The following is a 27937-nucleotide window of genomic DNA, read 5'->3' as shown; positions in this document are numbered from 1 at the left end:
CCCTCTCCAAGCGCCCAGAGAAAGGAAAATGCTTCATTTGATCTGGACTGCCAAAGCCTCCTTAAGTGCCACCAAAAGGCTCCTTTGGCAGCCCAGAAAAGCCAGAGATGAGTGGAATTCAAAGGGGAACGGCAGGAAACTCTAAAATTTCCTGGGAAATTTTTCTGGACTTGGGTTCTTAAGTAGAAAATGGTTCTTAAGAAGAGGCAAAAAAATCTTGAACACCCGGTTCTTATCTAGAAAAAATCTTAAGTAGAGGTACCATTGTACTCCCTTTTATCTCCATCTCCTACCTCTACCTTCTTACTTCTTCTCTTCCCCTTTCTACTTACCTGCACTGCTCTTCTTCCTTCACTTTTCTACTTCCTTTTTTTCTCTATTTACCTTTCCCTGAGCGATTCTTGTCCTAATTTATCTCATATTTAACAGACTGATAATATCTTTAAACTATCGGTGTCCCTTCTAAAATCAGTTTTTAATGTAATTTCTATACATATAACTCTTTATTCTAAGTACAGTGGTACCTCGTGATACAAACCCCTCATCATACGAACTTTTCGAGATACGAACCCAGGGTTCGAAAAAAAATTTCCTCTTCTTACGAACTTTTTTCACCTTACAAACCTGCCGCCGCCACTGAGATGCCCCGCCTCCAGACTTTTGTTGCAAGCCAAGCGCAGGTTTTTGCGATCCTGGGATTCCCTGAGGCTCCCCTCCATGGGAAACCCCACCTCCTGATTTCCGCGTTTTTGCAATGCTGTAAGGAAATCCCAGGAGGGGAATCCCAGGATCACAAAAACGGGCGCTCTGCTGGGCAAAGTAGGGGGGACAAAAACAGGAAGAAAAGACCCATGGAGCTCAAGGGAGGAGAAAGGTGTGGGGGAAATGAGCAGAGTGGAGTGGACAAAAACAGGAAGAAAAGACCCATGGAGCTCAAGGGAGGAGAAAGGTGTGGGGGAGATGAGGAGAGTGGGGTGGACAAAAACGGGAAGAAAAGACTCATGGAGCTCAAGGGAGGAGAAAGGTGTGGGGGAGATGAGGAGAGTGGGGTGGGCAAAAACAGGAGGGAAAGGCTCATGGAGCTCAAGGGAGGAGAAAGGTGTGGGGGAGATGAGCAGAGTGGGGTGGACAAAAACGGGAAGAAAAGACTCATGGAGCTCAAGGGGGGAGAAAGTTGTGGGGGAGATGAGGAGAGTGGGGTGGACAAAAACGGGAAGAAAAGACTCATGGAACTCAAGGGAGGAGAAAGGTGTGGGGGAGATGAGGAGAGTGGGGTGGACAAAAACAGGAAGAAAAGACTCATGGAGCTCAAGGGAGGAGAAACGTGTGGGGGAGATGAGCAGAGTGGGGTGGACAAAAACGGGAAGAAAAGACTCATGGAGCTCAAGGGGGGAGAAAGTTGTGGGGGAGATGAGAGTGGGGTGGACAAAAACGGGAAGAAAAGACTCATGGAGCTCAAGGGAGGAGAAAGGTGTGGGGGAGATGAGGAGAGTGGGGTGGACAAAAACAGGAAGAAAAGACTCATGGAGCTCAAGGGAGGAGAAAGGTGTTGGGAAGATGAGCAGAGTGGGGGGGGACAAAAATGGGGGGCAGGGACTCATGGAGCTCAAGAGAGGCTCTTTTCACCTTGCTTTGTTGGGACTCCCTACCTCCTTGCTTTGTTGGGACTCTGTTCGCCTCAGCTTTGTCTGGCCACCACTTTTTTTTTTAAGCCTTAATATTTTGGATTCTCCTAATGGGCTTGCACGTATTATTGGCTTTTCCATTGATTCCTATGGAAAACATTGTTTCATCTTACAAACTTTTCACCTTACAAACCTTGTCCTGGAACCAATTAAGTTCATAAGACGAAGTATTACTGTATATGCTGTTAATCTAATGCTGCCTCATCAAAACCTAATTTTGTCACCTGGGTCTACCACCATTTATTTTCCATTTTCATCTTTTATAGTCATTCTGATTTGATTTCTATATATATTCATTTTCTATCCAATTTCACCCTATATATATTTCTATAGAAATAGAAATATATATTTCTATAGAAATTCTATAGAAATATTCTATATTTCTATAGAATTTTACCCATACACTATAAAATTCTGTATCTTCCTTATCTTAAATTTTCATTGTCAGTCTATTCATCTCTGCACAATCCAAAATTTTCTTAATTACTTCGCTTTCGGAAGGAATTTTTGCTGCTTTCTATTTTTGTGCAAATGCAGTTCTAACTGCTGTTACACATGAACAATTAATATGTATCTTCCTTGTTAAATTCCTTTGGTAAAATACCCAAAATGAATGACTCTGGTTTTAATTCTATACATTGTTTCACCATTTTTTTCTATCCATATTTGAATCCAACTCCAATATTCTTTGGCCTCTGCAAGTCACCACATATGATTCTAAAAAGTCTGGTATCTGCTGACATTTCTAACATTTCATAGATTTATCTTTAAACATTTTATCTATCCTTTATAGTGACATGTGCCATCTATAAAACATTTTATTTATTTATTTATTTATTTGGTTGGTTGGTTGATTTATATGCCGTCTCTCTCCGAAGACTCAAAATATATATACAGTGGTACCTCGAGATACGAGTTTAATTCGTTCCGGACCTGGGCTCTTAAGTCGAGCAGCTCTTATCTCGAACGACTTTTCCCCATAGGAATTAATGTAAATAATTTTAATTGGTTCCAGCCCTCAAAAAACTCACAAAGTTAGTCTAAATTATGCAGAAAGACATGTTTTTAATGAAGAAATGTACATGTACATATAAATGAATAATGAAGTTTCTTTCACTTAACTTGTAAACTTTCTTAAACTTTTAAATTTACATATGTTCAACTTCTCTGCCACCCAATCCTGTAGGACAGAGGTCCCCAACCCTTTTTGCACCAGGGACCGGCTTTAAGCGATCAAGAGAGGAATGGGTGAATGAATGGACGGAGGGTGGGAAGGAAGGAAGGAAAGAGGGAAGGGACAGGAACAGAGGAAGGAAGCAAGGAAACTTATGAAAGGGGAGAGTAAGAGAGGAATGAGTGAAGGGAGGGAGGGAGGGAAGAAGGTGGGAAGGAGAAAGAAAAGAAGAAATAGAGGAAGGGAAGGTAAAAGAGAGAAAGAAAAAGAGCAAGAAAGAAAGAAAGAAAGGGGGAAGGGACAGGAACAGAGGAAGGAAGCAAGGAAACTTATGAAAGGGGAGAGTAAGAGAGGAATGAGTGAAGGGAGGGAGGGAGGGAAGAAGGTGGGAAGGAGAAAGAAAAGAAGAAATAGAGGAAGGGAAGGTAAAAGAGAGAAAGAAAAAGAGCAAGAAAGAAAGCTGCAAGCACCCCCCCGAGCCCCCCAGGCTGGCTGCAACCTTTTAAAACACGCGCGCCGCTTCGCAGCTGTCTCCTGAAGCCGAACGCGGAAGTTAGCGTTTGGCTTCAGGAGACAGCTCCTTGGCGCTTGTATCTCGAATTTGGGCTTGTAAGTAGAACAAAAATATCTCTCCCCTCCCAGCTCTTATCTCAAGTTGCTCTTAAGTAGAGCAGCTCTTATGTCGGGGTTCCACTGTATTCTGTTGCCATAATTAATTTATAATTTCTTTCCCAAAGTTGTTGCCATTTAGTCATTTATTTAATTCTATAGTGTAGCCAAAACTTCTTGCCCATTTTATAATTATTTATTTCACTTGTTTGAATTTTAAAGTCAATATAAAGTCAATAGTTATATCGTTATTTAATTAGTCATTGATTCGTTCCTGTATTTCATCTAGTTCTGTCATCTATAATACCCTCAGTTTTACAATCTTTATCATATCTTGACTGCATTTGCATTCTCATGTACCAATTCATTTTTATCCCTTACTTCTCCAGTTCTTGAGTGGATTTCAGTTTCTGTTAAAATGCCCTTATATTGTGGAATATTTTCCCAAATCAGTGTACTTGGGTGCATTAGTGGATATTGTAGTGGTGTTTTAGAATAATGTTTATCTTTTATCTTTTCCCAAACTAAATATAAAGCGTTCTTGATAGCAATGTCTCTGGAAATAGCTATGTATTTTATTTCTCCCACACCATATAAGTGCATGCCATCCTATCTCTAGGTTATGTCCCTCCAAAGTCAAAAGTCTTGAATTCCATTATTTGTCCAGCAAACCTGGAAATCAGGGAATTATAAGGGAAATTGGTGGTTCAGGATATATCAGGGAATTATCAGGGAATTTGTTAAAAAAACAGAATAAATCAGGAAAAAAACTGAACTGTTTTTAAATGTTTAAAAGTCAGGGGAAAATCATGTTTAAAAAATGGATTGTGCTGCCTGACAGAGTGAAACAAAGATGAAAATAACTGTGGCAACAACTAGCTTTTTCAGAGTACAGGTAGTCCTTGACTTACGACTGCAATTGAGACCAAAATTTCTGTTGCTAATTAAGACATTTATTAAGTGAGTTTTGCCTCATTTTATGACCTTTCTTGTCACAGTTGTTAAGTTAGCAACACAGTTAAGTGAATCTGACTTCCCCATTGACTTTGTTATTAGAAGGTCACAAAAGGTGATTTCATGAACCCGGGACATTGCAATTATCATAAGTACAAGTCGGTTGTCAGGGGTCTGAATTTTGATTACAAGACCATGAGGATGCAACAGTGGTTGTGAAAAATGGTCATAAGTCACTTTTTTCAAGGCTGTTGTAACTTTGAATGATCACTAAATGAACTATGGTAAGTCAGGAATACCTGTATAATATTTTCTTGAATTGTATATGTCTGAAACCTCTGTTAATCACAGGTAACTGCATGACAGGAACTGTTCTGAATTTATGCCAGTTAAAATTTGTAGAAATGGACCAACATCAAACGATAATTTTGGTTTGGCCTCTTTGATCCCAGCCATCATTAAGATTAAAAAAGAGAAACAGTGATGAACTTGAGAGTAGCAAATATTGACTCATGGCTTTACAAATTATACATTACTTTTAAAACAGTTATACATGTAATTTGCTGTATCAATTTTAATTTAAAATTCAAGTACAGTAATGTATAATTTTTAAAGCAATGAGTGTCTTCCTTTCCATGAGTAGTACTGGACTTTAATATATGGCGCAAGAGAACCAGTTTTATGAAATAATTGACCTTTTTTATATAATTGCTCTTTAACACATTCCTAGTTTCAACTTGAAAAGGGATTTGTTTCCTTATGCTGAATAACTTATTCGTTTGGACAATAAAATACTATATTTTTACTAATCCTAGATGAGATACAAAGAGAGAATAGAATAAGGAAATAAATGTATTTTGGATTTTATTTCTTGATAATTTTATTTTCTGCATATGTGCCTTAAATTTTTACCTATTTGAAACATTCATAATTAAATAATTTATGCTTTTTAAACAGGATATTTCTGCACAAGAAAGCAATATATTAGGGGCATTCTGTGACATGAATGTAAGTTTTCCATTTTTATTTAAAAATGCACATTGTCAAAAATTATAACCTATTACTTATGTTCATGATAGCATTCTAATGGTTTACGTATTGTCCTGAAATCAGTTGAAATAAAAGTTTATTAAATAAGATCCTTAAACTGCATTATACTGAATCAATATTACTTTTTATAGCCTATTTATTTCATATATCCTATGCTTTTCTACTGTAGCAAATGCTGGAGGATAATATTTTAAAAAACAAAAATAGTGAAAATCTGAAAATAATATTGAAATTAGTGATAAAAGATTGGGGCAATACATTAATCCATACAGATTATCTAAATCAGGCATTTTCAAATAGTTGGCTTGGTTGGACCCCATTGAGTGAAGAAGAGTTGTTTTCGGCTGCATATAAATATATATATATTTATATATATATAAAAACATTTAACATATATATATATATGTATATATGTATATATATATAATATAGTTAGTATACAAATGCACATAATGATAAAAGTGTATGATCTTGTGGGCCGCCAGTGTGTTGGATATTCCTGATCTAAATACTAATAGAACAAAGACTAAATATAACTGTCAAAAGACTGCATTTCATAGCCTGGAAGCAGTCCAGGGAACACATAACATATTTCTCCTGTATGCTTTTTTTTAAAAAAAGTGGGAGGTCTCTATTTATTATTTGTACCGGCTTTTAAGAGATATCTTTAAAATAAACTCTGTTATAGGTCTTAATGATCAGATAAGTTTAGAATAGGAAAAATAGTTTGTTATATGTTCAGATTCTAAGCCATTTAAGAATTTAGAGATGCCAACACCATAAATTGCCAATTAATTACTGTTTCATTTGGTATAGATATTTCAATGAAGGCATTTTATAATCTCTACACCTTATAGTGGTATCTGCCTAATAGCTGTACCTATTGAACACTCAACAGTGTTGATGGGATATAATCAAAGAGGGTTAAAAATTACCAAATCTAATTGCAAGAAAAGTTGCAGCTGGTGCCCTAGTCTATAACCTTCTGCATGACAGGGAACATAATAATAGCAATAGCACTTACATAACACTTCATAGTTCTTTACAGCACTCTCTAAATTAGGGGTGACAAATTCAGTCTCATTGTGGGCCAGTTCATGCCATATCGCAATGTTCTCCCTTATGGTGGATATAGCATCCAGAAATGGGTTGAATCCATCTGCTCTCTGATTGGACTGTGTCAAAACTGTTCAGGTCCTACCCTTATTACTATGTTTGACAGCTTTTTCATTCAGTCCCTCAGGGAGAACTGCCATTCTTTCCTCCTGTGCCATTTAACCTGTTCTTGGTTGTTATTCCACCTTGGTAGCCCTGAGTTGAATTAGTTTTGCTTAGCTGTGAAGTGTATCTGATATCTGATCTTGTGGATTACTATTTGTTTCTACAAACTGTAAGTTGACCAGTTTCATTCAGGCTTGAGAGCAGGCTCTGACTACCCTAGACAGCATATCATCAATGCTTGTTGGGAGAGACAATTATGGTTTCAATTTTTGCTGGCAATTACAGCTGGCTATTGTTTGGTCATCTAATTGTTTAATTAGCCTTGTGGAGCGCAGGACTTCAGTCTGTTTGACAGCCATCTAGGCTGTTGGAAGAGATTGTTAAGAACTGTGTGAGGATCAGCAGTTGCACAAGTCATTTTAAAGTGCCGGCAGCCATTTTAACTTCAATTTTTGCTCTCAGAAACAAGGTTTGAAATTTAAACGGACATTTCTTTTTCTCGAGTGCCAGCTTCTGTTTAAAGGCTATTAATTGGAGATTGCAACTGTCCCATCACCTGCTGGTGACTAGGAAGGACGAGTAACTAATACTTTAATGCATGAACAGTGCAAAGTGTTTAGAGGGAGGGGGTGACAGCCTCTCCTTGATCAGCTGCCCTCAAAGGCTGCAGGGAGTGATGATTCCTTCCTTTTCAAGCAAGACCAATACGATTCCCTTAAGGGAAAGGGTGACAGCCCTCCTAGATAGCCACTCCTGGAGGATTGATTAGCTGCCAATTACCAAAGGGACCGATGCATTTTTACACTCCCTCAATTGGCAGCTTGCCATGCCCCACAAAGAGGGGGCAGGCTGTGCCATGCCCCACAGGAGCATGGCTTTTGGAGATATTGCCATGCCTCACCAAGCATGGCTGGGCATCCCATAACAATACAAATTGAGATGTTATGCCCCATCAAAGCGGCCTGACCTGTCACATGGCCATGCTCCACCAGAGCAAGTTACAGCTTATACTTTGGCCTCATTGAGGCAACACATATACTTTTGGGAAGTCCAGTCAGCCACTGACTAGTCTAGGCACTGACAGCTGCCTAAATTGTTTCACATCATGGCCTCAAGGAAATTGACTTTTTCCAATGCAGGCTCTAGCAAGGGCCACAAGGGCCACCATAAGTCAGGGGAATCTGCCCACTCCTTCTGTCAGACAAGAGGAGAAACTTCGTCCTCCAATTCTTCCAAGATAGTCAGTACTACAGAACAGAGTCACCATAAAGGGCTGGAAAAGCTCTGTGCAAGGCCACAGAGCGTGAGCAAGCGTGTGCAGGACTTTCCCCCTCGGCTGCCACAGGTTCCATGGTACCAGAGGAGGGTATTTATTTCCTAGACTTGGTCGTGTCTAGCTCCTATGCTGATCTTTGGGGGGGCCGATTTGGCTTTCCTCCCCCCCCCCCGAGTGTTCATCTGTGGCCATGTGCCATCATAAACCTGCACCAGAGGCAACTTTCACTCCGACAGCCGCTGGTCTTAGGCCTTCGGAGGAGAATTGGGCAGTTTTACCAGAGAATATGCAGGCTATTGTACAAGAGGCAATACGCTAGGGTATTGCCTAGGGTCTTCATCAGTCCTGACACAAATGCCATTACAACAGGGGTAATCACTATAGCCACAAACACTATTTGGAATCGATTTAGCCAGTCTACCATAATGCTTATTATGAGCGGGGGTCTGATCATTCTTCTCGGGATAATCAGTCTCGGGTTTCTCAAGAAAGGGGTTCAGATCTTGACTTATCTGAGGATGGCAGCAGGCTTTTGGAGCATCCTTCTTTCTTGGACCTTTTCCCAATTCACTTGTTTTGATCACCCTGCACAACGGGAAAATAGCGGCCAGCTTAGCTCCTTTGTAATCTGAACCAGAACAGCAAACGGTCCAGGATTTTACTGATCCCTTGTTTCTGAAGCACACCTTTGAGGAGGAGGTGGTGCCATCTCCAAAACTCTTTGTTGATGTCATTACTCAACAGTGGTCGGCTCTGGGCGCAAGGCCCAACCCATCAGCCTCGGAGAGAAAACAGTACAACATGGCTTCTGACCTGGCTAAAACTCTTCAGGTCCCACCTTTTGATAATCGCACTACACAATTCTTCTACTATGCTGGGTAATCCAGCAGAAGTGTTACAACCGGAGAACCACAGGTCCAAGCAATCCTTACAATGGACACACTAATTCACACCTCTACCATGGCATCCTTTTTCTCTCGCACATATTTAAAACATCATCCTCTGATGTTTGTCTGAAGCAGGACATTAACAAGTTGATCATGGTGACTTAATTGACTGTGGATGTGACTTTAAATGCAGCCCAATTTGCTTCTAAGTCAATTGGACCATCGGTGGCAGCGTGGAGTATGCTTGGCTCAAATCTTGACAGGCGGATGCACACCACAAGTGGTGGTTGGTGACAGCATCCTTCACTGGGGACTGTTTATTTGGCAAATGTTTGGAACCGTTGTTGATGGAATCTAAAGGTCACAGGAAGATTCTCCCATCAATCTCCAGGTGGGGTGACTGTAGTCTGACAACATACTTTAGATGCCAGTCTTATTGTTCTTCAGGTATGAGTTACTTTCCCTGTGGGGATTCTTCCCAAAGACAGAGGCCATGTAACGACAGAGCAGAAAGAGGTAGTTCCTTCAAAAATAGGTGGCCCTTTCAAGGGATAGGGAAATTATTCCACCGTCCTCAGTGAATGTATTCCTCAGCACCCCATTAGGGGCCAGCTGGCCTATTTTGCAGACCGATGGAGAGAGTCCACGTTAGATACCTGGGTTTGAGAGATGATTTGATCAGGTAATTTTGCTCCATTCCCCCTCAGGTTTTGTCTACAGTGTATAGTTTCTAAGGTACCGGTGTATAGTTTCTAGGGTACCGGCCATGTAGACAGCTATTCAGCATCTGCTGGATATCCATGCCATTGAGGCCATCCCTGAGGATCAATATGGCTAAGGCTTCTACTCTATATTGTTCTTGGTCCCAAAGTCTTCGAGAAGGGTGGATGGAGAGTGGTTCTAGACTTAAAAAAGCTTAAAAGTTATGCCATCTCTAGACTGTTTAAAATGCATTCACTGTCTGTGATCTTGCAGGGCGTTAGAGAGGGCGACTTCCTCAGTTCTATTAACTTCACTGAGGTACATTTATATGTGCCAATTATTCCACATCATAAGCAATTCCTGAGGTTACAGTTCACTGGAGCTCATTATCAATATAGGGTCATGCCCTTTGAGCTTTCTTCGACTCCTAGAATATTCACAAAACTAATAGCAGCCTTTGTGGCCACCTTGTGGGCTTTACCTGTGCGTGTCAATTGCTACCTGGATGATATACTAATTCAGTCCTCATCCCATCTTTAGGCTCAGAGGGACTTACAGACCACCATCCAGGTCCTGGCACACCATGAGTTCTCCATTATTTGGGAGAAGAGTCACTTGACTCCATCTACCAGACTACTCCATTTGGGGGGCATTATTGATATGGTCCAGGTTATGGTATACCTCTCCCCAGACCGACAGGCTACTGTTAAAGAAATGGTAGTTACCATCAGGAAGGATATGTTTGTGCCTTTAGGAGTCTTAGCCAGACTCCTAGGCAAAATGGTGTCTATGCTTGCCATTGTGCCATGTGCCTATGACCATTCACATGATCTCCAATGGTTTCTCTTGCCATTTTAGAGGTCCAGTAGGGCACCTAGCTGGTCAGGGTGCTGAATGTCATCTCCTCTGTAACCTGATGGAGTTCCATGGCAATATCCATGGGCACCTTGTTCCGGGAGCCAAGCGATTAGTCCTTACAATGGATGCAAATTTAATGAGCTGGGGTGACTATATGCCCTCCAAGATGATCCAAGCTCAGTGGAACATTCAGGACCACGAGCTCAGCATAAATTGGCTGGAGCTTCAGGACTTTCATCTCGCCTTGTACCATTTCACATATGCAGTCGCCAGACACCATACCTTACTCACGATGGACATCAAACGCTGGGGTGGCACCCAGTCTCAGTTCCTGATAGAGGAGGCACATCAAATTTCTCTATGTGGAAAATGCCATCTTCCCTCCCTTTGGGGCAGACCTTTTTTCAGATGTAGCAAATATGCAGGTGGACTGGCTCAGCCGAACTGCTGTGGACCATGCCAAGTGTTCTGATGGCTTGTCCCAACCGCCTGTAATTACAGGGTAATTAGTCCAGAAAGACACACACCACACGATAGAAGGAAAACCAAAAGTCTTTATCAACAGAAAAACAGAAACAGCTCCCTTTTTAAATGTCAAAGGGATTTTCTGATATACACAAGGCACAGGTTAAATGCAATCCAATTTCTCACCCAATAATTGGGAAATTGAGTCCAATTCTAAAGTCCAGAAAGTCCACACACAGACCTGAACAGGGAAAACAGCAAAAACCACGATCTTGACGAAACTATGAATCAGATAAACTGCCATCAGGCTAAACCAGCACACTGCTCTTTTATCACTAATTACAGCACTAATTACAGCAGCCCCACCCAACCACAGGTGGCCTCACTTATCTCCTGTAATAATCCTTCAGTTGTTCTCTCCTATGCATCACTCTACGCATGCGTGGATCTGTCATAAGTTCTTGTTCAGAATCCAGGGATGATAAGGATGATTGATCTCCTGGGCGGTCTGCCAAACTCCGCCCTTCCCTGCTACTCACGCTTCCTTCGTCAGGAGATTCTATCGGAAGCAAAACAGACCTGTGGCCTGTGGATGTTTCCCCCACATCCATCTCCACATTCCTTGGGGCAGGAGCTGGGCCAGAGCCAACCACAACACCAAGTAGTGCCTGCCCCTGGCCTTGTTCTGGGAGATGATGAACATATTTGGCCTCCTGGAAGTGGACCTTTTTACCACCCTGATCAATGCCCAGTTCAGCAAATACATCACCAGGTTTGCGACCCTGAGAGCAGTGGGGACCAACATTCTCCGGATCCCGTGGCCCAAAGGTCTTCTATACGCTTTTTTGCTGCTTCCTCCAGTACTGTGGGTAATATGGAAAATCATAGAGGAGAAAGCAGAAGTGCTTTTCATTGCTCCTTACTGGTCTCACAGGCTGTGGTTTGCGGATCTAATGAGCATTTCAATCTCTTTGCCCTGGAAGTTTCCTCAGAGCAAGGAATCCCTCAGCCAGGGGTCCTTGATACACCCGAAACCTGAATGGTTCAAACTGACCACCTGGTGCTTGAGCAGGTTACTCTGATGAAGGACAGTTCTCCTGGGTCATCAAAATGATGCAAACATCTTGCAGACCATCTACTAGCCGCATATATGATGCTAGTTGGTGGACATTTTGCAGATGATATGAGAAGGTTGATATTGTTCCCTCAGAGGCTTCGGTGAAAAAAATTCTCGAATTTCTCCAGGTCAGATTGGAAAGTTAAGGCAACAGTTGGTGCCCTTGTCAACTGTTTTATCTGCTGACTGCACCGATTCTTTAACGCAGCATCCAACGTTTCACAGTTTTCTATGCGGAGCATCTAACATCACATTGCCAATCATTCACTGCTTACCTACATGGGACCTGCCAAAGTTTTGCGGTCCCTGACAGAGTCACTATATGAACTGCACCAGGAGGCGACATTACGTCATCTGATGTGTAAGGTGGCATTTTTAGTAGCTATTACATTGACTACATAGGTGTCCAAGTTGACAGGTTTGTTGATCCAGCCTGACCTGGGTATCTTCCATACGGACAAGATATTTCTTAGGCTTGATCCAGCTTTTCTATCCAAAATGAATATGTGTGTTCATTGTGTGCAGGAGATTGCTCTCCCTAGCTTTTGTCTTAATCCAATTCCCCGTTCAGAAAAGAGGTGGCATAAGCTTGATATACGGTGAGCGCCGCACATTTATATCAAACGAATTGAAGGGTTTCACAAGTCCAAATCACTGTTTCCTTCCAACCATCTTTGATGAGCTGTAAAGTGGCACCTTCCACAGTCAGACACTGGATACGAACAACTATGGCCAGGCCGTGTGAGCTTCAGTCACAGGCAGTGCCACTGCATATAACGGCCCACCCCACGAGGATTGCTGCTACTTTAGCTGCATGGGCGTCTCAAGCGTCACTCAAAGTTTGATGTACTGCAACTTGGTCTACGCCATCTCCCTTTGTGCATCACTATGAAGTTGATGTGTATGTGCATGTTTCATTTGGGAAGAGAATGCTACAGCAGGTCATTAAGGACTAGACCAGTGGTTCTCAACCTTTCTAATGCCGCAACCCCTTAATACAGTTCCTCATATTGTGGTGACCCCCAACCATACATCTAGTGCCTATTCTCTCAACATAGCTTTAAGCTGATTTGCTAAAAGGTCAGAGGGACACCCCCACTATAAACACCTGATTGGTCAGATTATAAAAATATGTTCCAAGGCGCCAGAATAGAAGCTTTAGTTCCTAACACCATAGGAACTTTGTCTTTTCCCATGGTCTTAGGCGACCCTTGTGAAATGGTCGTTAGACCCCCAAAGGGGTCCTGACCCCCAGGTTGAGAACCACTGGAATAGACCCTCAGCAACAGTAGGGCTGCCAATGTCACCTGCTTGTTTGGACAGGCAGCTTTGGTATGTCCCATTCCTCGTTACTATATCCACCATGAGGAAGAAGGGGCATTGGTCTTAACTTGATACACCTCTTCTCTGAGAAGTGGATATAGCATTCAGCCCCGTCCAGTATAGTCAATGCCAACTGTTGGCTTTGGTTCTACGGTAAGAATGTATTGACTATGGCACATCAGGATCTGTTGCTTCACGTCTTCATTTCAAGCTGTCAAGCATAGTAACAAAGGTGGGACCTGAAAAGCTTTGACAGAGTCAGTCCAATCAAAGAGCAGACAGATTTAACCCATTCCTGGATGCTATATCCACTTCTCAGAGAAGAATCATATCAGGTAAATCTAATGCCCCCCTTTTGCCTCACATTTATGCCTCACATAAACCATATTCTGTGCTTTTAACAGAATATCTTAATGAGTGTTATATAAATCTGTATACTGCCTTATATTTTGTGTTTGAATCTGCCTGGTGTCTGTTGGATTGTTAGAATCTTGCAGCAATTTTTTTTAAAAAAAAATTATTGCTATGTAGCTTACCTAAGCTACTCTTCCAGACTCAACAAATCAAAACAACCCAATTTAAACCAGTTAAAAAACAATATAACAATATTTTACTATTGGTTGAATAAACAAGTATAGCTCTTTTATTGTATATAGACTGAATAATTGCAACTATATCATAGTTATTGTTCAGCTTCATGGGTCATAATATGCATGATTATATAGAGTTGAAGAGCCAAATCTACCAAGGCAAATTTTAAAAATACATAAAATGAGTATGTTCAGCTTTTTCAGGAATTTCAAAAAGTTCAGCATTGATGTATAAACCTAAATACATGCAGATAGATATGAAATGTGAAATTACAGAAATTTCATATATTATTTCACAACATGACAGATTTAATTTTAACACTTAGTTCAAAACCAATACATTGAATTGTGCATGGAAACAAATAGAACTTATACAAATCCTGAAATATTGAAATGCTTCAGTGCTCATGAAGAAAAGATTTCAGAATAGCATGTAGGGCTATAATAATTTTGAATGGGAAAGATATATGTGGATTTTAAAAACTGATTTTACTTTTATAGGATGTAGAAGTACCATTGCACTTGCTTCGCTATGTTTGCTTATTTTGTGGAAAAAATGGCCTATCCCTAATGAAGGACTGTTTTGAATATGGAACTCCTGAAACTTTGCCATTTCTCATAGCACATGCATTTATCACTGTGGTTTCTAATGTAAGTATATGTCTACAATTTTCTAAATGTTCAATGTTCCCCGGGATTTTGAAAATATGAATAATGTGCTGCGGCTCAAAAAAGGTTGGGAAACACTGCTCTATATTATAGGGAAGAAAAAAATCTTCCTCATTCTAGTTATAGCTTAAGTTAGTTGCTGTAAGACATTTCAGTTTAAGTTGTTCAATTTTTTGTACTTTTTGCATAGATCAGAATATGGCTGCACATCCCTGCTGTCATGCAACACATTATACCTTTTAGGACCTATGTCATCAGGTAACATTTTGCACTTATTTCTGATCCCTAAATTTTATTTATATAAAATGCTAACCTATTTATTTATTGAAATTTGGCCATCATATAGTGTTGCTTGAATTTATCATATAGAAGGTACCCAGAGCATGTCTACTGTGTCAGATTCGGAAAATGGAGAGATTCAGTTGGAGATAGGCCCATGTAATTTAGTGTTGTATAATAAAGGGATTTATTAGGTAACCAGCATCATAAAATATACTCCGAAGCGTATTGGGAAGCCAGTGCAGCTTGCATAACATTGGTAGTATATGGGCATACCCATAACTACCCTCACCATTGCATTCTGGATGCTTAGCTTTAGAATTTAAGAATCAATAATTACATTGGACAACATTTTCTGGGGGAAAGTTTTGCTTCCTGAAAAACATTTGGTGATTATGATAGATGACTTCTGGAATGAAGAGGTGAATCTCTTGACTGCTGTACAGTTGAAATTGTAATCATTTGGCATCAAACTATAGCTGTAGAAATCAGTCACACGCAATTGTAATCTAGTATCCTCCACACAATTACAGGAAAAAAATTGGCAGTATAATCATAAGATACTAGGTTGGAGAGACTATTCCAGAATTTAAGACTTTATTTATACTTTATTTCTGATGGTTGTTATATAAAAGCCATTGTGCAAATGACTAGGAGAAATCTGGATTCAAGCACCCGTTAAACAGAAAAACAATCCTGTTTGAGCCTAAATAAAATCAAATTGCTTCTATCAGTCTAGTTCTGAGGGGAAAAAATGGAATAGTAATGTATATGGTAGATTGTCTGTCTGTCTGTTTAAATTTATAGGCCGCCTTTCTCCAAGTGGACTCAGGGCAAAAAGAAATAAATTTGCAAAATAAATTTGACTTGTTAATATTAATTTGATCTTCCTTGTATTTTTTGCTTAGGTATTTATGCAAACTGTCGGACCAGGAATTAAGACAGAGTGCAGCTCGTAATATGGCAGATTTAATGTGGAGCACAGTTAAAGAGCCATTAGATACTGCCTTGTGTTTTGATAAAGAGAGTCTTGATCTTGCTTTTAAGTACTTTATGTCACCAACCTTAACCATGAGATTGGCTGGACTTAGTCAAATAACAGTAAGAAGCTTTTGAATATATTTAGACATATAGATATACAAGTAAATAAGTATATATAAAATTGTTCTGAGGCAGTACAGGTAGTCCTCAACTTATGATCACAATTGAACCCAAATTTTCTGTTGCTAAGCAAGACATTTTTAAAGTGAGTTTTAGCCCATTTTATGACCTTTCTTGCTATGGTTGTTAAGTGAATCACTGCAGCTGTCAATTAGTAACATGGTTATTAAGTGAATCTGAGTTCCCCATTGACTTTGCTTCTCAGAAAGTCACAAAAGAGGATCACAGGACCCCAGGAAACTTTTATGACACTGCAACTGTGATAAATATAAGTCCATTGCCAAACATCTGACTTTTGATCATGTGAGCATGGGAATGCTGCAATGGTTTTAAGTGTGAAAAACAGTCATAGATCACTTTTTTTCAGTGCCATTTTAATTTAGAATAGTCGCTAAATACATTATTGTAAGTTGAGGACTATCTGCATCATTTTTCTTTTCTTCAAAAGTTATGATTTTACTGCAGAAATAGAATTTGGCCCACAACACAACAGAATAAGATCACAGATTAATGAAATGAGAGAATGGGTTGTACAATGTAGAACTGCATATTGGGATATAATCTTCCAGTAAATTCATCAAGGAATGGCTGAAAAAAAAGAAGAAGAAATGAAGTATTCTAGAATGGCCAAATCAAAGTCTAGGTTAAAATCCCAGTAAGATGCTATATGGTAATTTAAGCAGTCTGTACATGAAAGAAATACATGAATGATAACAATAACAGAGCTGGAAGGGACCTGGGAAGTCTTCTAGTTCAACCCCCTGCCCAAACAGGACACCCTATAATAGTGATAGTGAACCTATGGCATATGTGTCACAGGTGGAAAGCGGAATCATATCTGCCAGCACGCGAGACATTGCCCTAACTCAGTTCCAGTGTGGTTGTGCGTGCCAGCCAGTAGATTTTCAGCTTGTGCGAAGGCTCTGGGAGGGCATTTTAGGCCTCTAGAGGGCCTCCAAGTGGGGCAGGGGAAGCCATTTTAGCCCTCCTCAGGCACCAAGAAAACCTCTGGAGCCTGTGGATGGCAAAAATGGGCATACTGAGCCCACCTGAAGTCAGCAAATTGTTGGCTGGGGGGTATTGTGTGTGCATGCATGGGGGGCGGGGTAGCACACAGGGATCACACACACATGCGTGGGGGGGCAGGGGGCATTGAATTATGGGGCGGTGCGCTCACATGTGCACAATAGCATGCACGCATGTGCTTTTGGCTCCCAAGGAAAAAAGGTTCGCCATCACTGCCCTATATTATATCATTCCAGACTAATGGCTGTCCAATCCCTTCTTAAAAACATCTAGTAATGGAGCACCCACAACTTGTGAAAGCGAGCTGTTCCACTGATTAAGTATTCTCATTGTCAGGAAATTTCTCCTTGATTCTGTGTTGAATCTTTCTTTAATAAGTTTCTAACCATTAGTTCTTGTCTTGTCATTTGAAAAAATTCTACATGAAGGAGTGGGGAAAAGTTTCTTTTAGACAATATTACAGGTTGTAGGCAATTACAAGAAATGCCTACCTGAGGTGGTTTCTGCCAGAGGGGGCAATAGCAGATATTAGAGGAAATGATGTAGTTAGTTGTTACACTGAAAACTACCCTTGTTTAGAACGATTTGAATATACTGTACATACCGTACTATACTTTGGCTCACATGTGTTATCTGAAAAAAATAAATTCCACATAATTCTAATAGAACCAAAATGATCAAGGTGCATTTTTATCACACAAACCCACAAAAATGGCAGTAAGGGTAATTTGTAAATAAGATGAAATGTCTTCACAAATATAGCAAATTTAAATTAAGGTGGATATTTGATGCAATACTCAAATTTTGCAAAATTTGAGGAAAGAATCATATTGAAATAATTGCTGTTTCTTCAGGGTGTGCTACCTTTATAAATCAGTGGTATTCTTTGGTCTTTTAAATGTATACATTTAAAATATTTTTCCTACTTGTAGAATCAACTTCATACTTTCAATGATGTGTGTAATAATGAATCCTTGGTTTCAGATACAGAAACGTAAGTAACTTTTAACTTTGGAATACTTTCATTGCACTCAACAATAAAATTTCATTAGAATTTGGTGTGAACTGTGATTCAACACCAAAAGCAAAAATGATGGTTATTTTAAGTTTTATATGCACATTAAATAAAAATCTCAAATCCTTTCTGAAATGTTAAGCTGCCCCTCCAATCTTTCAAATACAAACCCTTTCTTTCCCATAAAATTGTATTGATTTTCACCAATTGTAAATGGATATTCCATACACTGATAGGAGAGGGCTTTTGTAATGCTCAAAGTAAAGAAATTGCATATCCCTATCTTAGTAGATAACAATTAATGGAAGTTCTGCAATCACCTTGGTATGTTTCCCCCCTCTAATATAGATCCATTGCTAAAGAACTTGCAGATTGGCTAATCAACAACAATGTAGTGGAACATATTTTTGGACCAAATTTGCATATAGAGGTATGTTTAATATAAGGCAGGATTGTCTCTCTTTATCATGAACTTTAAGTTTTAATTTATTTATTTAATTGGATTTGTATGCCGCCCCTCTCTGAGGACTCGGGGTGGCTCACAACATATACAAAGAAACAGTAGTAAAATCAATTAATGTTTTAATGTTGATTTAATATTTTCCAGATCATTAAACAGTGCCAAGTGATTCTTAATTTTCTTGCTGCTGAAGGCCGGCTTAGTACTCAGCACATAGACTGCATATGGGCTGCAGCACAGGTAAACTCTTATTTAAGAATTATATCAAAAAGTGGTCTCAGGCAAAATATTATTATGCTAAGAAAATAAAAATAATACAAAGGCTTGGGTTTAGATGGAATGGAAAATATATTTATTAAATATGGCAGGTATATAGTAAATCCCTTTTGAACCTGAAAGATTTGTAGAACTGCAAAAGCCATATGTGTTAGCAGCTTATTCCCAAAGCACTAAATTATGACTTTAATTATATCTGAATTAGAGGTGTTTCTTAAATATATGTGTATATGTTTATGTGTATTAGTGTAGATACTGTTTATTGTTTTGGGATTTTTTTTCTGAATAGCTACTTTGAATTATGTCATAGATATCAAGTGATATCAACTCTTCATGTGTTAAGTGTGTTTTTCTTCAGCATGCATAGCAATTTAATTTAGTTTCTCTGATTGTTTCAAGCCATCAAGAGTTGCTTAGAATTGGGCAACCTCTAAATTTAAATTAATAAACTTCAAAAAGGAAAGGAATTTTCAGATAAACCATGAAAAAGCAGTAGTTGGATATTAACTTCTTATTCTTAAACTTACTGTATTTTTCTGTTAAATGACTTGCACCCTATTTTATGACACAGTTGTTAAATGAATCATGTATTTGTTAATGAAATCTGCTTATCAGAAATCAACTGAGAAGGTTACAAATGGTGATCATATGACCCTGGGACACTGCATTTCTCATAAATAAATGCTAGTTGCTAAATGCCCAAATTTTGATCACATGATCACAGGGATGTTGTAACCATCGTAAACGTGGAAAAATAGTCTGAAGTCCCTTTTTTTCAGTGTCATTGCAACTTTGAAGGGTCATTAAATGAATGGCTATAGGTATCTATTGCAAATTGCAATTGTGCAGATGCTTATCTTTTACCAGCTTAAAGATTCCAACCATTTTAAAAACAAGCAAAACCATAATATACCAAAGCCTTTGCATGGTGATGAATTAATATTGAAAAAAAAATATCATCCTTTTGTTTTTATTTGATGATAAATATAATTTTCTTTCAGTGCTAATCAGTGAATATTTGGCCAGCACTGTAATTATTTTTCTGAATTAGATACTTCAGTGCTAAATTAATTTAGGTTTAGATTTATTTTCCCCATTTGTTTAAAAAAATGTTTCACATCTATGAATTGCCCTTTATTATTTGATATTATTGTGTATATTTGTATTTTCATTATCACAACTTTGTAAAATATTCTAGAAGAGGATGCTATTAATGAAAACTAAGAGACAGGGTGTTCAGAAAATGAAAAATGTATTTTGAATCTGATAGTTGTGAATTCTGAAGGTTCAGTCAAACCCTGTCTCTTCATCAGAAACAAAGATACTTACGTACTTTTTAGATGGCGTCATTGTCTCTGCTGCATGGCCTCTGCACCTGTTCCTTACTGCAGCAACCATTATCCTACCACCCTGCTTGTTCCATTTTGCCACCTTTCCCTGCCTTCCCCCAACTTCTGAATTGTGGCATATAATACAGACCTGCCCATTTTTCATCTTCACTTTCCTATCCTTGAGACATTGTCACCAAGAAAATTCTTGTAATGATTTCCTCGAAACACCTCTCCTCAAAACAATTGCATTTTAGTATCTGGAACAAAACAGCCTTATTATTTCTTTCTGTATCTGGGTAAAAAAAATATCTGTCAGTTTCCCAAATTTCTATTCCAGGTAAATGAATTATTTGTGCATGGATTATTTTACTAATCCTTAGGATATGCAAACTACAAGTTTCTTATAAAAGGTATTAGGAGGAGGAAAAGCCATTTCTCTTAATTATTCCTTAAGTTGATTTTCTCTTTCTTTTTAAAGTTGAAGCATTGTAGCCGCTATATACATGACTTGTTTCCTTCATTGATCAAGAACCTGGATCCTGTGCCACTCAGACATCTTCTTAATTTAGTTTCTATCCTCCATCCAAGTGCACATACTGAACAGGTAGAAATTAATTTAAAGCAGTATTTTCTCTGGCTGGTTTTTTTTCCATATATGTCTTTTTTAAAAATAAGCAAAATTACATATGAAAGTATTTGGGAAAATTACGGCATTACTGATAAAATAAATTGGATACCCTTGCTATGAAGAGAGGGAAAGGAAATTCATTTATCTGCATAGGTTTACTTAGATTAGAGGCCAATATTTATATCTCTATCATTTGTTTGCTGTAATAGAAAAAATAAATACATTAGGAAGATTCCATTTGAGCGTAGGATAATTTGCATTTGCATTGCATCATTTGTGAATTTATAAATAACAGAATACCCATTTATTATTCCTTCATAGACTTTATATTTGGCATCCATGCTCATTAAGGCATTGTGGAATAATGCTCTAGCAGCTAAGGCCCAACTATCAAAACAGAGTTCTTTTGCATCTTTACTTAGTACAAACTTACCCATGGGAAATAAAAAAGGTGAGTGCACATTTGTTTCCTGGGCACCATAAATAATTAAGTAATAGATTTAAAGTTTTATGGGTGAGTCTATTATAGGAACCATATAATAGTTTTTTAGTTAACCATAAGTTTCTTGTTGTATTTTTGTTCAAAAGTAGAAATAAGAGTTTCAGGTAGAAAAAACCAGCATATTCTGGAAAATAAAGAAATTTTAGTTAGATACTGATACTCCTTGATTTATGGACCCCAATTGAGACCAGAACCTCTGTTGTTAAATGATGCAGTTATTAATTGAGTCATTCCTGATTTTATTACCTTTTTTACTGCAGTTACTGCAACTTACTTCAGACTGCGAAGTGAGTTGCACAGTGGTTAAATCATAGAGTTGTTAAATTAATCTGGTTTGCCCCATTAGGTTTGTTTGTTGGAAGCCAGTTGGTAAGTCACAGATGATGATTGTGTGACCTGGGATGCTGCAGCTGCCATAAATGCATGCTGATGATCAAATGACCAAATTGTAATCACATGACCATAAGGATGCAGCAATGGTTTTAAGCATGAGGACTAGTTGTAAATCACTTTTTTCCAGCACTGTTGTAATTTGAATAGATAGATAGTCATAATTTGAGGACTATCTGTATGTTACTATTGATAATATATAATTAGTGCTATCTTTACTCCTCCCCCCCCCTTCTTCAGAGGAAGAAGAGCTTCGAAGAGCAGCTCCATCACCATGTAAGTTATTTCAGAAAGCACTATGACAGAATCATCTTATTAAGGAACCTTTATATAATTTTTCATTTTACCCATCTTTCATTTAGGTGGCAGCCAAACTAAGTTACATTTTAAGCAGCAGTTGCATTCTCTTTCTAATTTTTGATCCTCCACAGACATAATTCTGTCATTCTTACTTACTTACCCTTTGCAAGAACAGCAAGTTAACTTGCAGTTATGGTATTGATGTTATTAGATGCTAGACTAGTTTTGGGGCTAATCAAAGTTTTACAGCAAGAGCCACAGCAATACAGTGCCCCCCTCCTCCCTTTTTGGCATTAGGGACCAGTTTTGTGAAAGACAATTTTTTCCACAAATTGGGGAGAGGAGGAGCGCACAACCTAGATCCCTTGCACAACACATTTTACAGTAGGTTCACACTTCTGATGTAGAACTGAGGAGCTGATGCTAATGCTGGGAAGCAGCTGCAAATATAGATGAAGCTTCTCTTGCTCACCTGCTGCTCACCACTAGCTATGGATCCCAGTTCCTACTGTATTTCCCCAAAAATAAGACCCTGTCTTATACTTTTTTGAATCCTGAAATAAGCGCTGGGGTTTATTGCCATGCACTCAAAAGCCCGAATGGGCTTATTATCAGGAGATTCCTTATTTTGGAGGAAAATAGGGTAATAGGTCACTGACCAGTACTGGTCTGTGGCCTGGGGGTTGGGGACTCCAAGATTAATACAACCGAACCTATATTAACAATTTCTGAATATACCCCCCCCCCCCCCCCCGAATTAGGGTCGCCTGCAGCAAGCCCTCAAAGCAGTGACAACAGCGATACTCATCAGAGTGGCGGAAGTGACATTGAAATGGAGGAACAACTGATTAGTAGAAATAAGCATGTCCAACAGCGACTTTCAGATACAGAGGTACAAGAGTAATTTTTAATGACAACTTCAAAAGGCTAATTAAGCTAACAAAGATTAATAAAGAATTTGATTACCGTATATACTCGAGTATAAGCCGAGTTTTTTAGCCCAAAAAATGGGCTGAAAAACACAGCCTCGGCTTATACTCGGGTCATTGACAAAGTCACCACACGAGGGCGCCATTGCTTGAGCCAGAGCGAGGAGGCACCAGCTTTTGTCCCCTCTGGCACGCCGTAGTTCCTCTCCCTGCCTCAAGCAAATGAGGCAGCCATTTGCTCCAACCGAGAGAGGGAAAAAGCAATGGTGAGTAACTATTCTTTGCTCTGTCTGCATTGTCCTTAGTCGGATTAAAAAGGCCCCCTGCTGTCAGATTCTCCTCCCCCTCCTTTGAAAGGATTTAAACTGTTTAAAAAATGGTATTTTGTGGTAGTTGCTGTCCTTGCTTGGATAGGATCTAATAATGTGTTATGAGGCAGAGCTAGACAGGAATTCTTTTTCTATCTGTCTATTTTTCTATCTATTTTTCTATCTATCTATCTATCTATCTATCTGTATCTATTTCTATCTATCTATCTATCTATTTTTCTATCTGTCTGTCTGTCTGTCTATCTATCTTTCTATCTATATCTATCTGTCTATCTATCTATCTATCATCTATCTATCTATCTATCTGTATCTATTTCTATCTATCTATTTTTCTATCTTTCTATCTATCTATTTTTCTTTCTATCTATTTTTCTTTCTATCTATCTATCTATCTATCTGTATCTGTTTCTATCTATCTATCTATCTATCTATTTTTCTATCTGTCTGTGTGTCTGTCTATCTGTCTATCTATCTTTCTATCTATATCTATCTATCTATCTGTATCTATTTCTATCTATCTATCTATCTATCTATCTATTTTTCTGTCTGTCTGTCTATCTATCTTTCTATCTATCTCTATCTATCTATATCTATCTATCTATCTATCTATCTATCTATCTATCTATCTATCTGGTTTTCTATGCTGATAACCTCACAGCAGCTAATGCTGAAGCTCTTCTTTGGATACACTTATTTATTTGTTTGTTTGTTTGTTTGTTTATTTATTTAATTGGATTTGTATGCAATCCCTCTCCAAGGACTCAGGGTGGCTCACAGCATATATAAAAACAGAACAATAATGTAAATCCAATTAATGATGAGAAGGAATCCAGTTTTGAAGGATTTTAACTGTTAGGTTTTAGCTTTGTTCCTGATCGAGCTACTTTTTTTACTTTTTAATTTATTGTTAATATTGTTAATTTGTTTACCCTCTTTTAAATTTACAGAGCTAGTTTACTGGTTTTCTTTAAAATAAATATTCTAAAACATGTCTCAATTAATGTAATTTTATTGTTTTCCATTTTTATAAGTTACCAGTAGCCACTGCATTTTCTAACCTCGGCTTATACTCGGGTCAATACGTTTTCCCAGTTTTTGTGGCAAAAATTGGTGCCTCGGCTTATACTCGGGTCGGCTTATACTCGAGTATATACGGTATATGAAATATATGTATTGTTTTGTTCAACTTATATGGCAGAGTTTATACATTGCACTGAATTATTATTTGATTTGCTTCTCCATATACAGTATAATCTGTTGGGTGAACCAAGCATTTTAGTTTATAAATCATGCTATGTTTGTCACCAAATCATTGAACGAAAATATTTAGATACTCTTGAATTTTACCATTATTTTGGATTATTCAAATGCTCTAACAGGAAAAGTGCATTTAGATTTGGAATTGGCTACCTGTGTTTTGAAAGCTTCATTTGAAATCCTTCTGTCAGCACTCTCACCATCTTTCGTCAGTTTGACTGCAGCCATTTCAGAGAACATGCCTTACAAAAGGCTCTTCCTAGGATGCCTGACATAACTTGGGTTTTTAACCAAATCTAACTTGCCACCCCCTCAACTTCTACCCTTGCGTTTATAGAAGAGAGGAAGAGAGAGAGAATGAATATATATGTCACATGGTTTTGGTTTTTTTGCTGAATTTGAAAATTAAGGGAGACTAGGATAGATCTATTTCGGCCTTATTTTGGCCTCATCAGCTAGCCATACCCACTGGGACTTGAACCTGCAATCTTTGCCTTGTAAGGCAGAGAATTATCCTCTAGGCTACAGTATCCAATCCCTTCAGCTCTGCACCAGGGAAGGGTTACATATTTTTGTGTCAAATATATATGTATGAATATATATATTCATTCTCTCTGTCTCTCTCTCTCTCACTGGTTTATACGCTGTTGTTTCCTTTAAGATGGAAAATGCATAATCTCTGAACAACATGTGACCCTACCAGATTATCTAAAGGTTCAGCATGTAGTTTTAGTATTTTTTCATTTATTTTTTTTAGGAATCAATGCAGGGAAGTTCTGATGAAACTGCAAATAGTGGTGAAGATGGCAGCAGTGGGCCTGGTAGCAGCAGTGGTCATAGTGATGGATCAAGCAATGAGGCAAACTCTAGCCATGCAAGCCAATCTGCAGGAAGTCCCGGCAGTGAAGTGCAGTCAGAAGATATTGCAGATATTGAAGCTCTCAAGGAAGAGGAAGAGGAAGAAGATGAAGACCAGACTCACAATTCCCCCAAAAATAGTCGGAATGTAGATTTGCGAAGCCGAAAAATAGAATCTCAATCAGGCATTTGCTTGGGAGATGCACAGGAAACAACAGATAGGAATGTTGTTAACAATGGATCTGGGAATAGCCATGTTTTTAATAGTGAAACTGTTCAATCAGTGGATAATAGAATTAGAATGCTAGATCCCTGTTCACACTCGGAGAATACTGATCATGACATAACTGGTGAAATGAGTACTGCTCATATATCCCAGGGCTCACAAGATTCCTGTATCACACACACAGGAGACTTTCTTGGGGAAGCAATTGGAAATGAATTATTTAACTGCCGACAATTTATTGGGCCACAACACCATCACCACCACCACCACCACCATCATCATCACCACCACCACCACCGCCACCATCATCATGAAGGGTAAGTTACTTTCAGCGTCTACTTTTGGCAAAAGCCAAGTTTGAATTTCCAGCTGAATATTATGTCTTGAAATACTGAATTCTGTGACATGAATATATTACACAAAATAATCACATTTAATAAGTATCTTTTGTTTCTTTTTATAATTCTTTTGCTGATTTAAGGGTGTAAAAAGTCAAGAAATGATTGTTCACTCAAAATTCTGCATGTAAAGCTTTGAAACAAAACATAGTATTTTCTTTAGTATGCTGAAACTTTGTTGATATATCTGTATATCAGTATATATCAGTATATTAATTTAGTATGCTGAACCTTTGCTGATATATCTGTCCACATGTGAACGTAAGCAGTCTTAGGGACAATATTAAAATCTTGTGAGATAAGTAATTTATTGCAGTCTCGTTTAACTGTGCTAAGTAATTCTGAAGCGTAATACATACTTCTTGTCTTATGTGTATATATATATATATATATATATGTCACATGTTTTTTTGCTGAATTTGAAAATTAAGGGAGACTAGGATAGATCTATTTCGGTCTTATTTTGGCCTCATCATATATATGTATATATATGACGGTCTTGGTATATTCTGGTTTCTTCCCGTGTAGGATTTGGAAATTTCTGGCGACGTTTCGACGAGGTCACACTCATCATCTTCAGGCTGGTGTTTCTGTCCTTGTTCTAAGGCGAACACGGACAGAAACACCAGCCTGAAGATGATGAGTGTGACCTCGTCGAAACGTCGCCAGAAATTTCCAAATCCTACACGGGAAGAAACCCGAATATACCAAGACCGTCATACCTGTACCCGTGAAAATCTACGAAAACAAATATATATATATATATATATATATATATATATATATATATATATATATATATATATATATTTGTTTTCGTAAATTTTCACGGGTATATGTATGTAGATTGTTCTGAGTTCGGGTTTTGCCCTGTGTAATATTACACAGGGCAAAACCCGAACTCAGAACAATCTACATATATATATATATATATATATATATATATATATATATATATACACACACATATACACACACACACACACACACACACACACACACTCTTAAGGAATGTGTAACAATTAGTGTGATGATGATTAAACTTTGTTGATATAGCTGTATATATCAGTATATATATTTAGTATGCTGACCCTTTGCTGATATATCTGTCCACATGTGAACGTAAGCAGTCTTAGGGACAATATTAAAATCTTGTGAGATAAGTAATTTTTAATTAGATTTGTATGCTGACCCTCTCCGCATTGCATTTCTACAATCAGATCTTTTTAAAAGTTACATTTGTTGTTGCGGACGAACAAGTTGTTATGTTTCTCTTCCAGATGGAATTCTATCATAGTACCACTTGCTGTGGGGTAGAGGAAGGAGATATGTTTCTTTATTAGATTTGTATGCCGCTCCTCTCCAAGGACTCCTGCTATGTGCTATTGATACAGTGTATTGTTTTATTGCATCCAACCATGATTTATTATGACTGCAAAAAAGCAACAATATCTATTAAGAATAGTTAGTTGTTTGTGTATACTTAAGAATAGTTAATTGTAGTATACATTTTAACATAAATTATCATGGTGATATGTGGTTCTTGGAGCTTTAACATAGTTGGATGCTCATACTGCAGTCCTAGCAAATCCAATCTTTATAGATATGAATGAAAAATTATTTATATATTTATTAAATTTATATACCATTAATCTAGCTGCCTAAAGTGACCATCCAAATTAGAGTTCTCTTTAGACTCTTGAAGATTTTTTAAAAAGAGTTCTAAGTAGCTATTTCTGAGAATAGAACACCTTGCGTTCAAAAATTTGATTTAAGATTGGGACAAAATGGGGACGATTCCTGTATTTCAGGACTATAAGACTCACTGGAGTATAAGACGCACCTTAGTTTTTGGGGAGGAAAATAAGAAAAAAGCTGATTGGTGGGTGGATCGGCCTCTTGGAATACCCCCAATCAGCTGTTCCTAGAGGTGAATTTTAGTAACAGGTTCATTATTATTATTATTATTATTATTATTATTATTATTATTAT

General features: G+C 38.2%; 1 protein-coding gene across 5 annotated transcripts in view; it reads left to right on the top strand.

Moving 5' to 3' along the window:
• Nucleotides 1-27937, top strand: part of USP34 (ubiquitin specific peptidase 34) — a 167988-nt gene that overhangs the window by 25695 nt on the left and 114356 nt on the right. For 4 of the 5 annotated variants that reach the window (XM_070734803.1, XM_070734804.1, XM_070734802.1 and 1 more), the window contains exons 4-15: nt 5380-5430; nt 14413-14562; nt 14771-14838; nt 15768-15960; nt 17979-18040; nt 18410-18491; nt 18669-18761; nt 20607-20732; nt 21078-21207; nt 21889-21924; nt 22710-22840; nt 25221-25864. In XM_070734803.1, the coding sequence (XP_070590904.1) occupies nt 5380-5430; nt 14413-14562; nt 14771-14838; nt 15768-15960; nt 17979-18040; nt 18410-18491; nt 18669-18761; nt 20607-20732; nt 21078-21207; nt 21889-21924; nt 22710-22840; nt 25221-25864 (1766 nt within the window). Of the gene's footprint in view, nt 1-5379; nt 5431-14412; nt 14563-14770; nt 14839-15767; nt 15961-17978; nt 18041-18409; nt 18492-18668; nt 18762-20606; nt 20733-21077; nt 21208-21888; nt 21925-22709; nt 22841-25220; nt 25865-27937 lie in introns of those variants that run through there. The other variant, XM_070734805.1, reaches the window with a different exon arrangement.

The sequence above is a fragment of the Erythrolamprus reginae genome, chromosome 1 (assembly GCF_031021105.1).
Source record: "Erythrolamprus reginae isolate rEryReg1 chromosome 1, rEryReg1.hap1, whole genome shotgun sequence".
Classification (NCBI taxonomy): Eukaryota; Metazoa; Chordata; class Lepidosauria; order Squamata; family Dipsadidae; genus Erythrolamprus; species Erythrolamprus reginae.
This window is presented reverse-complemented; position numbering and strand designations above follow the sequence as displayed.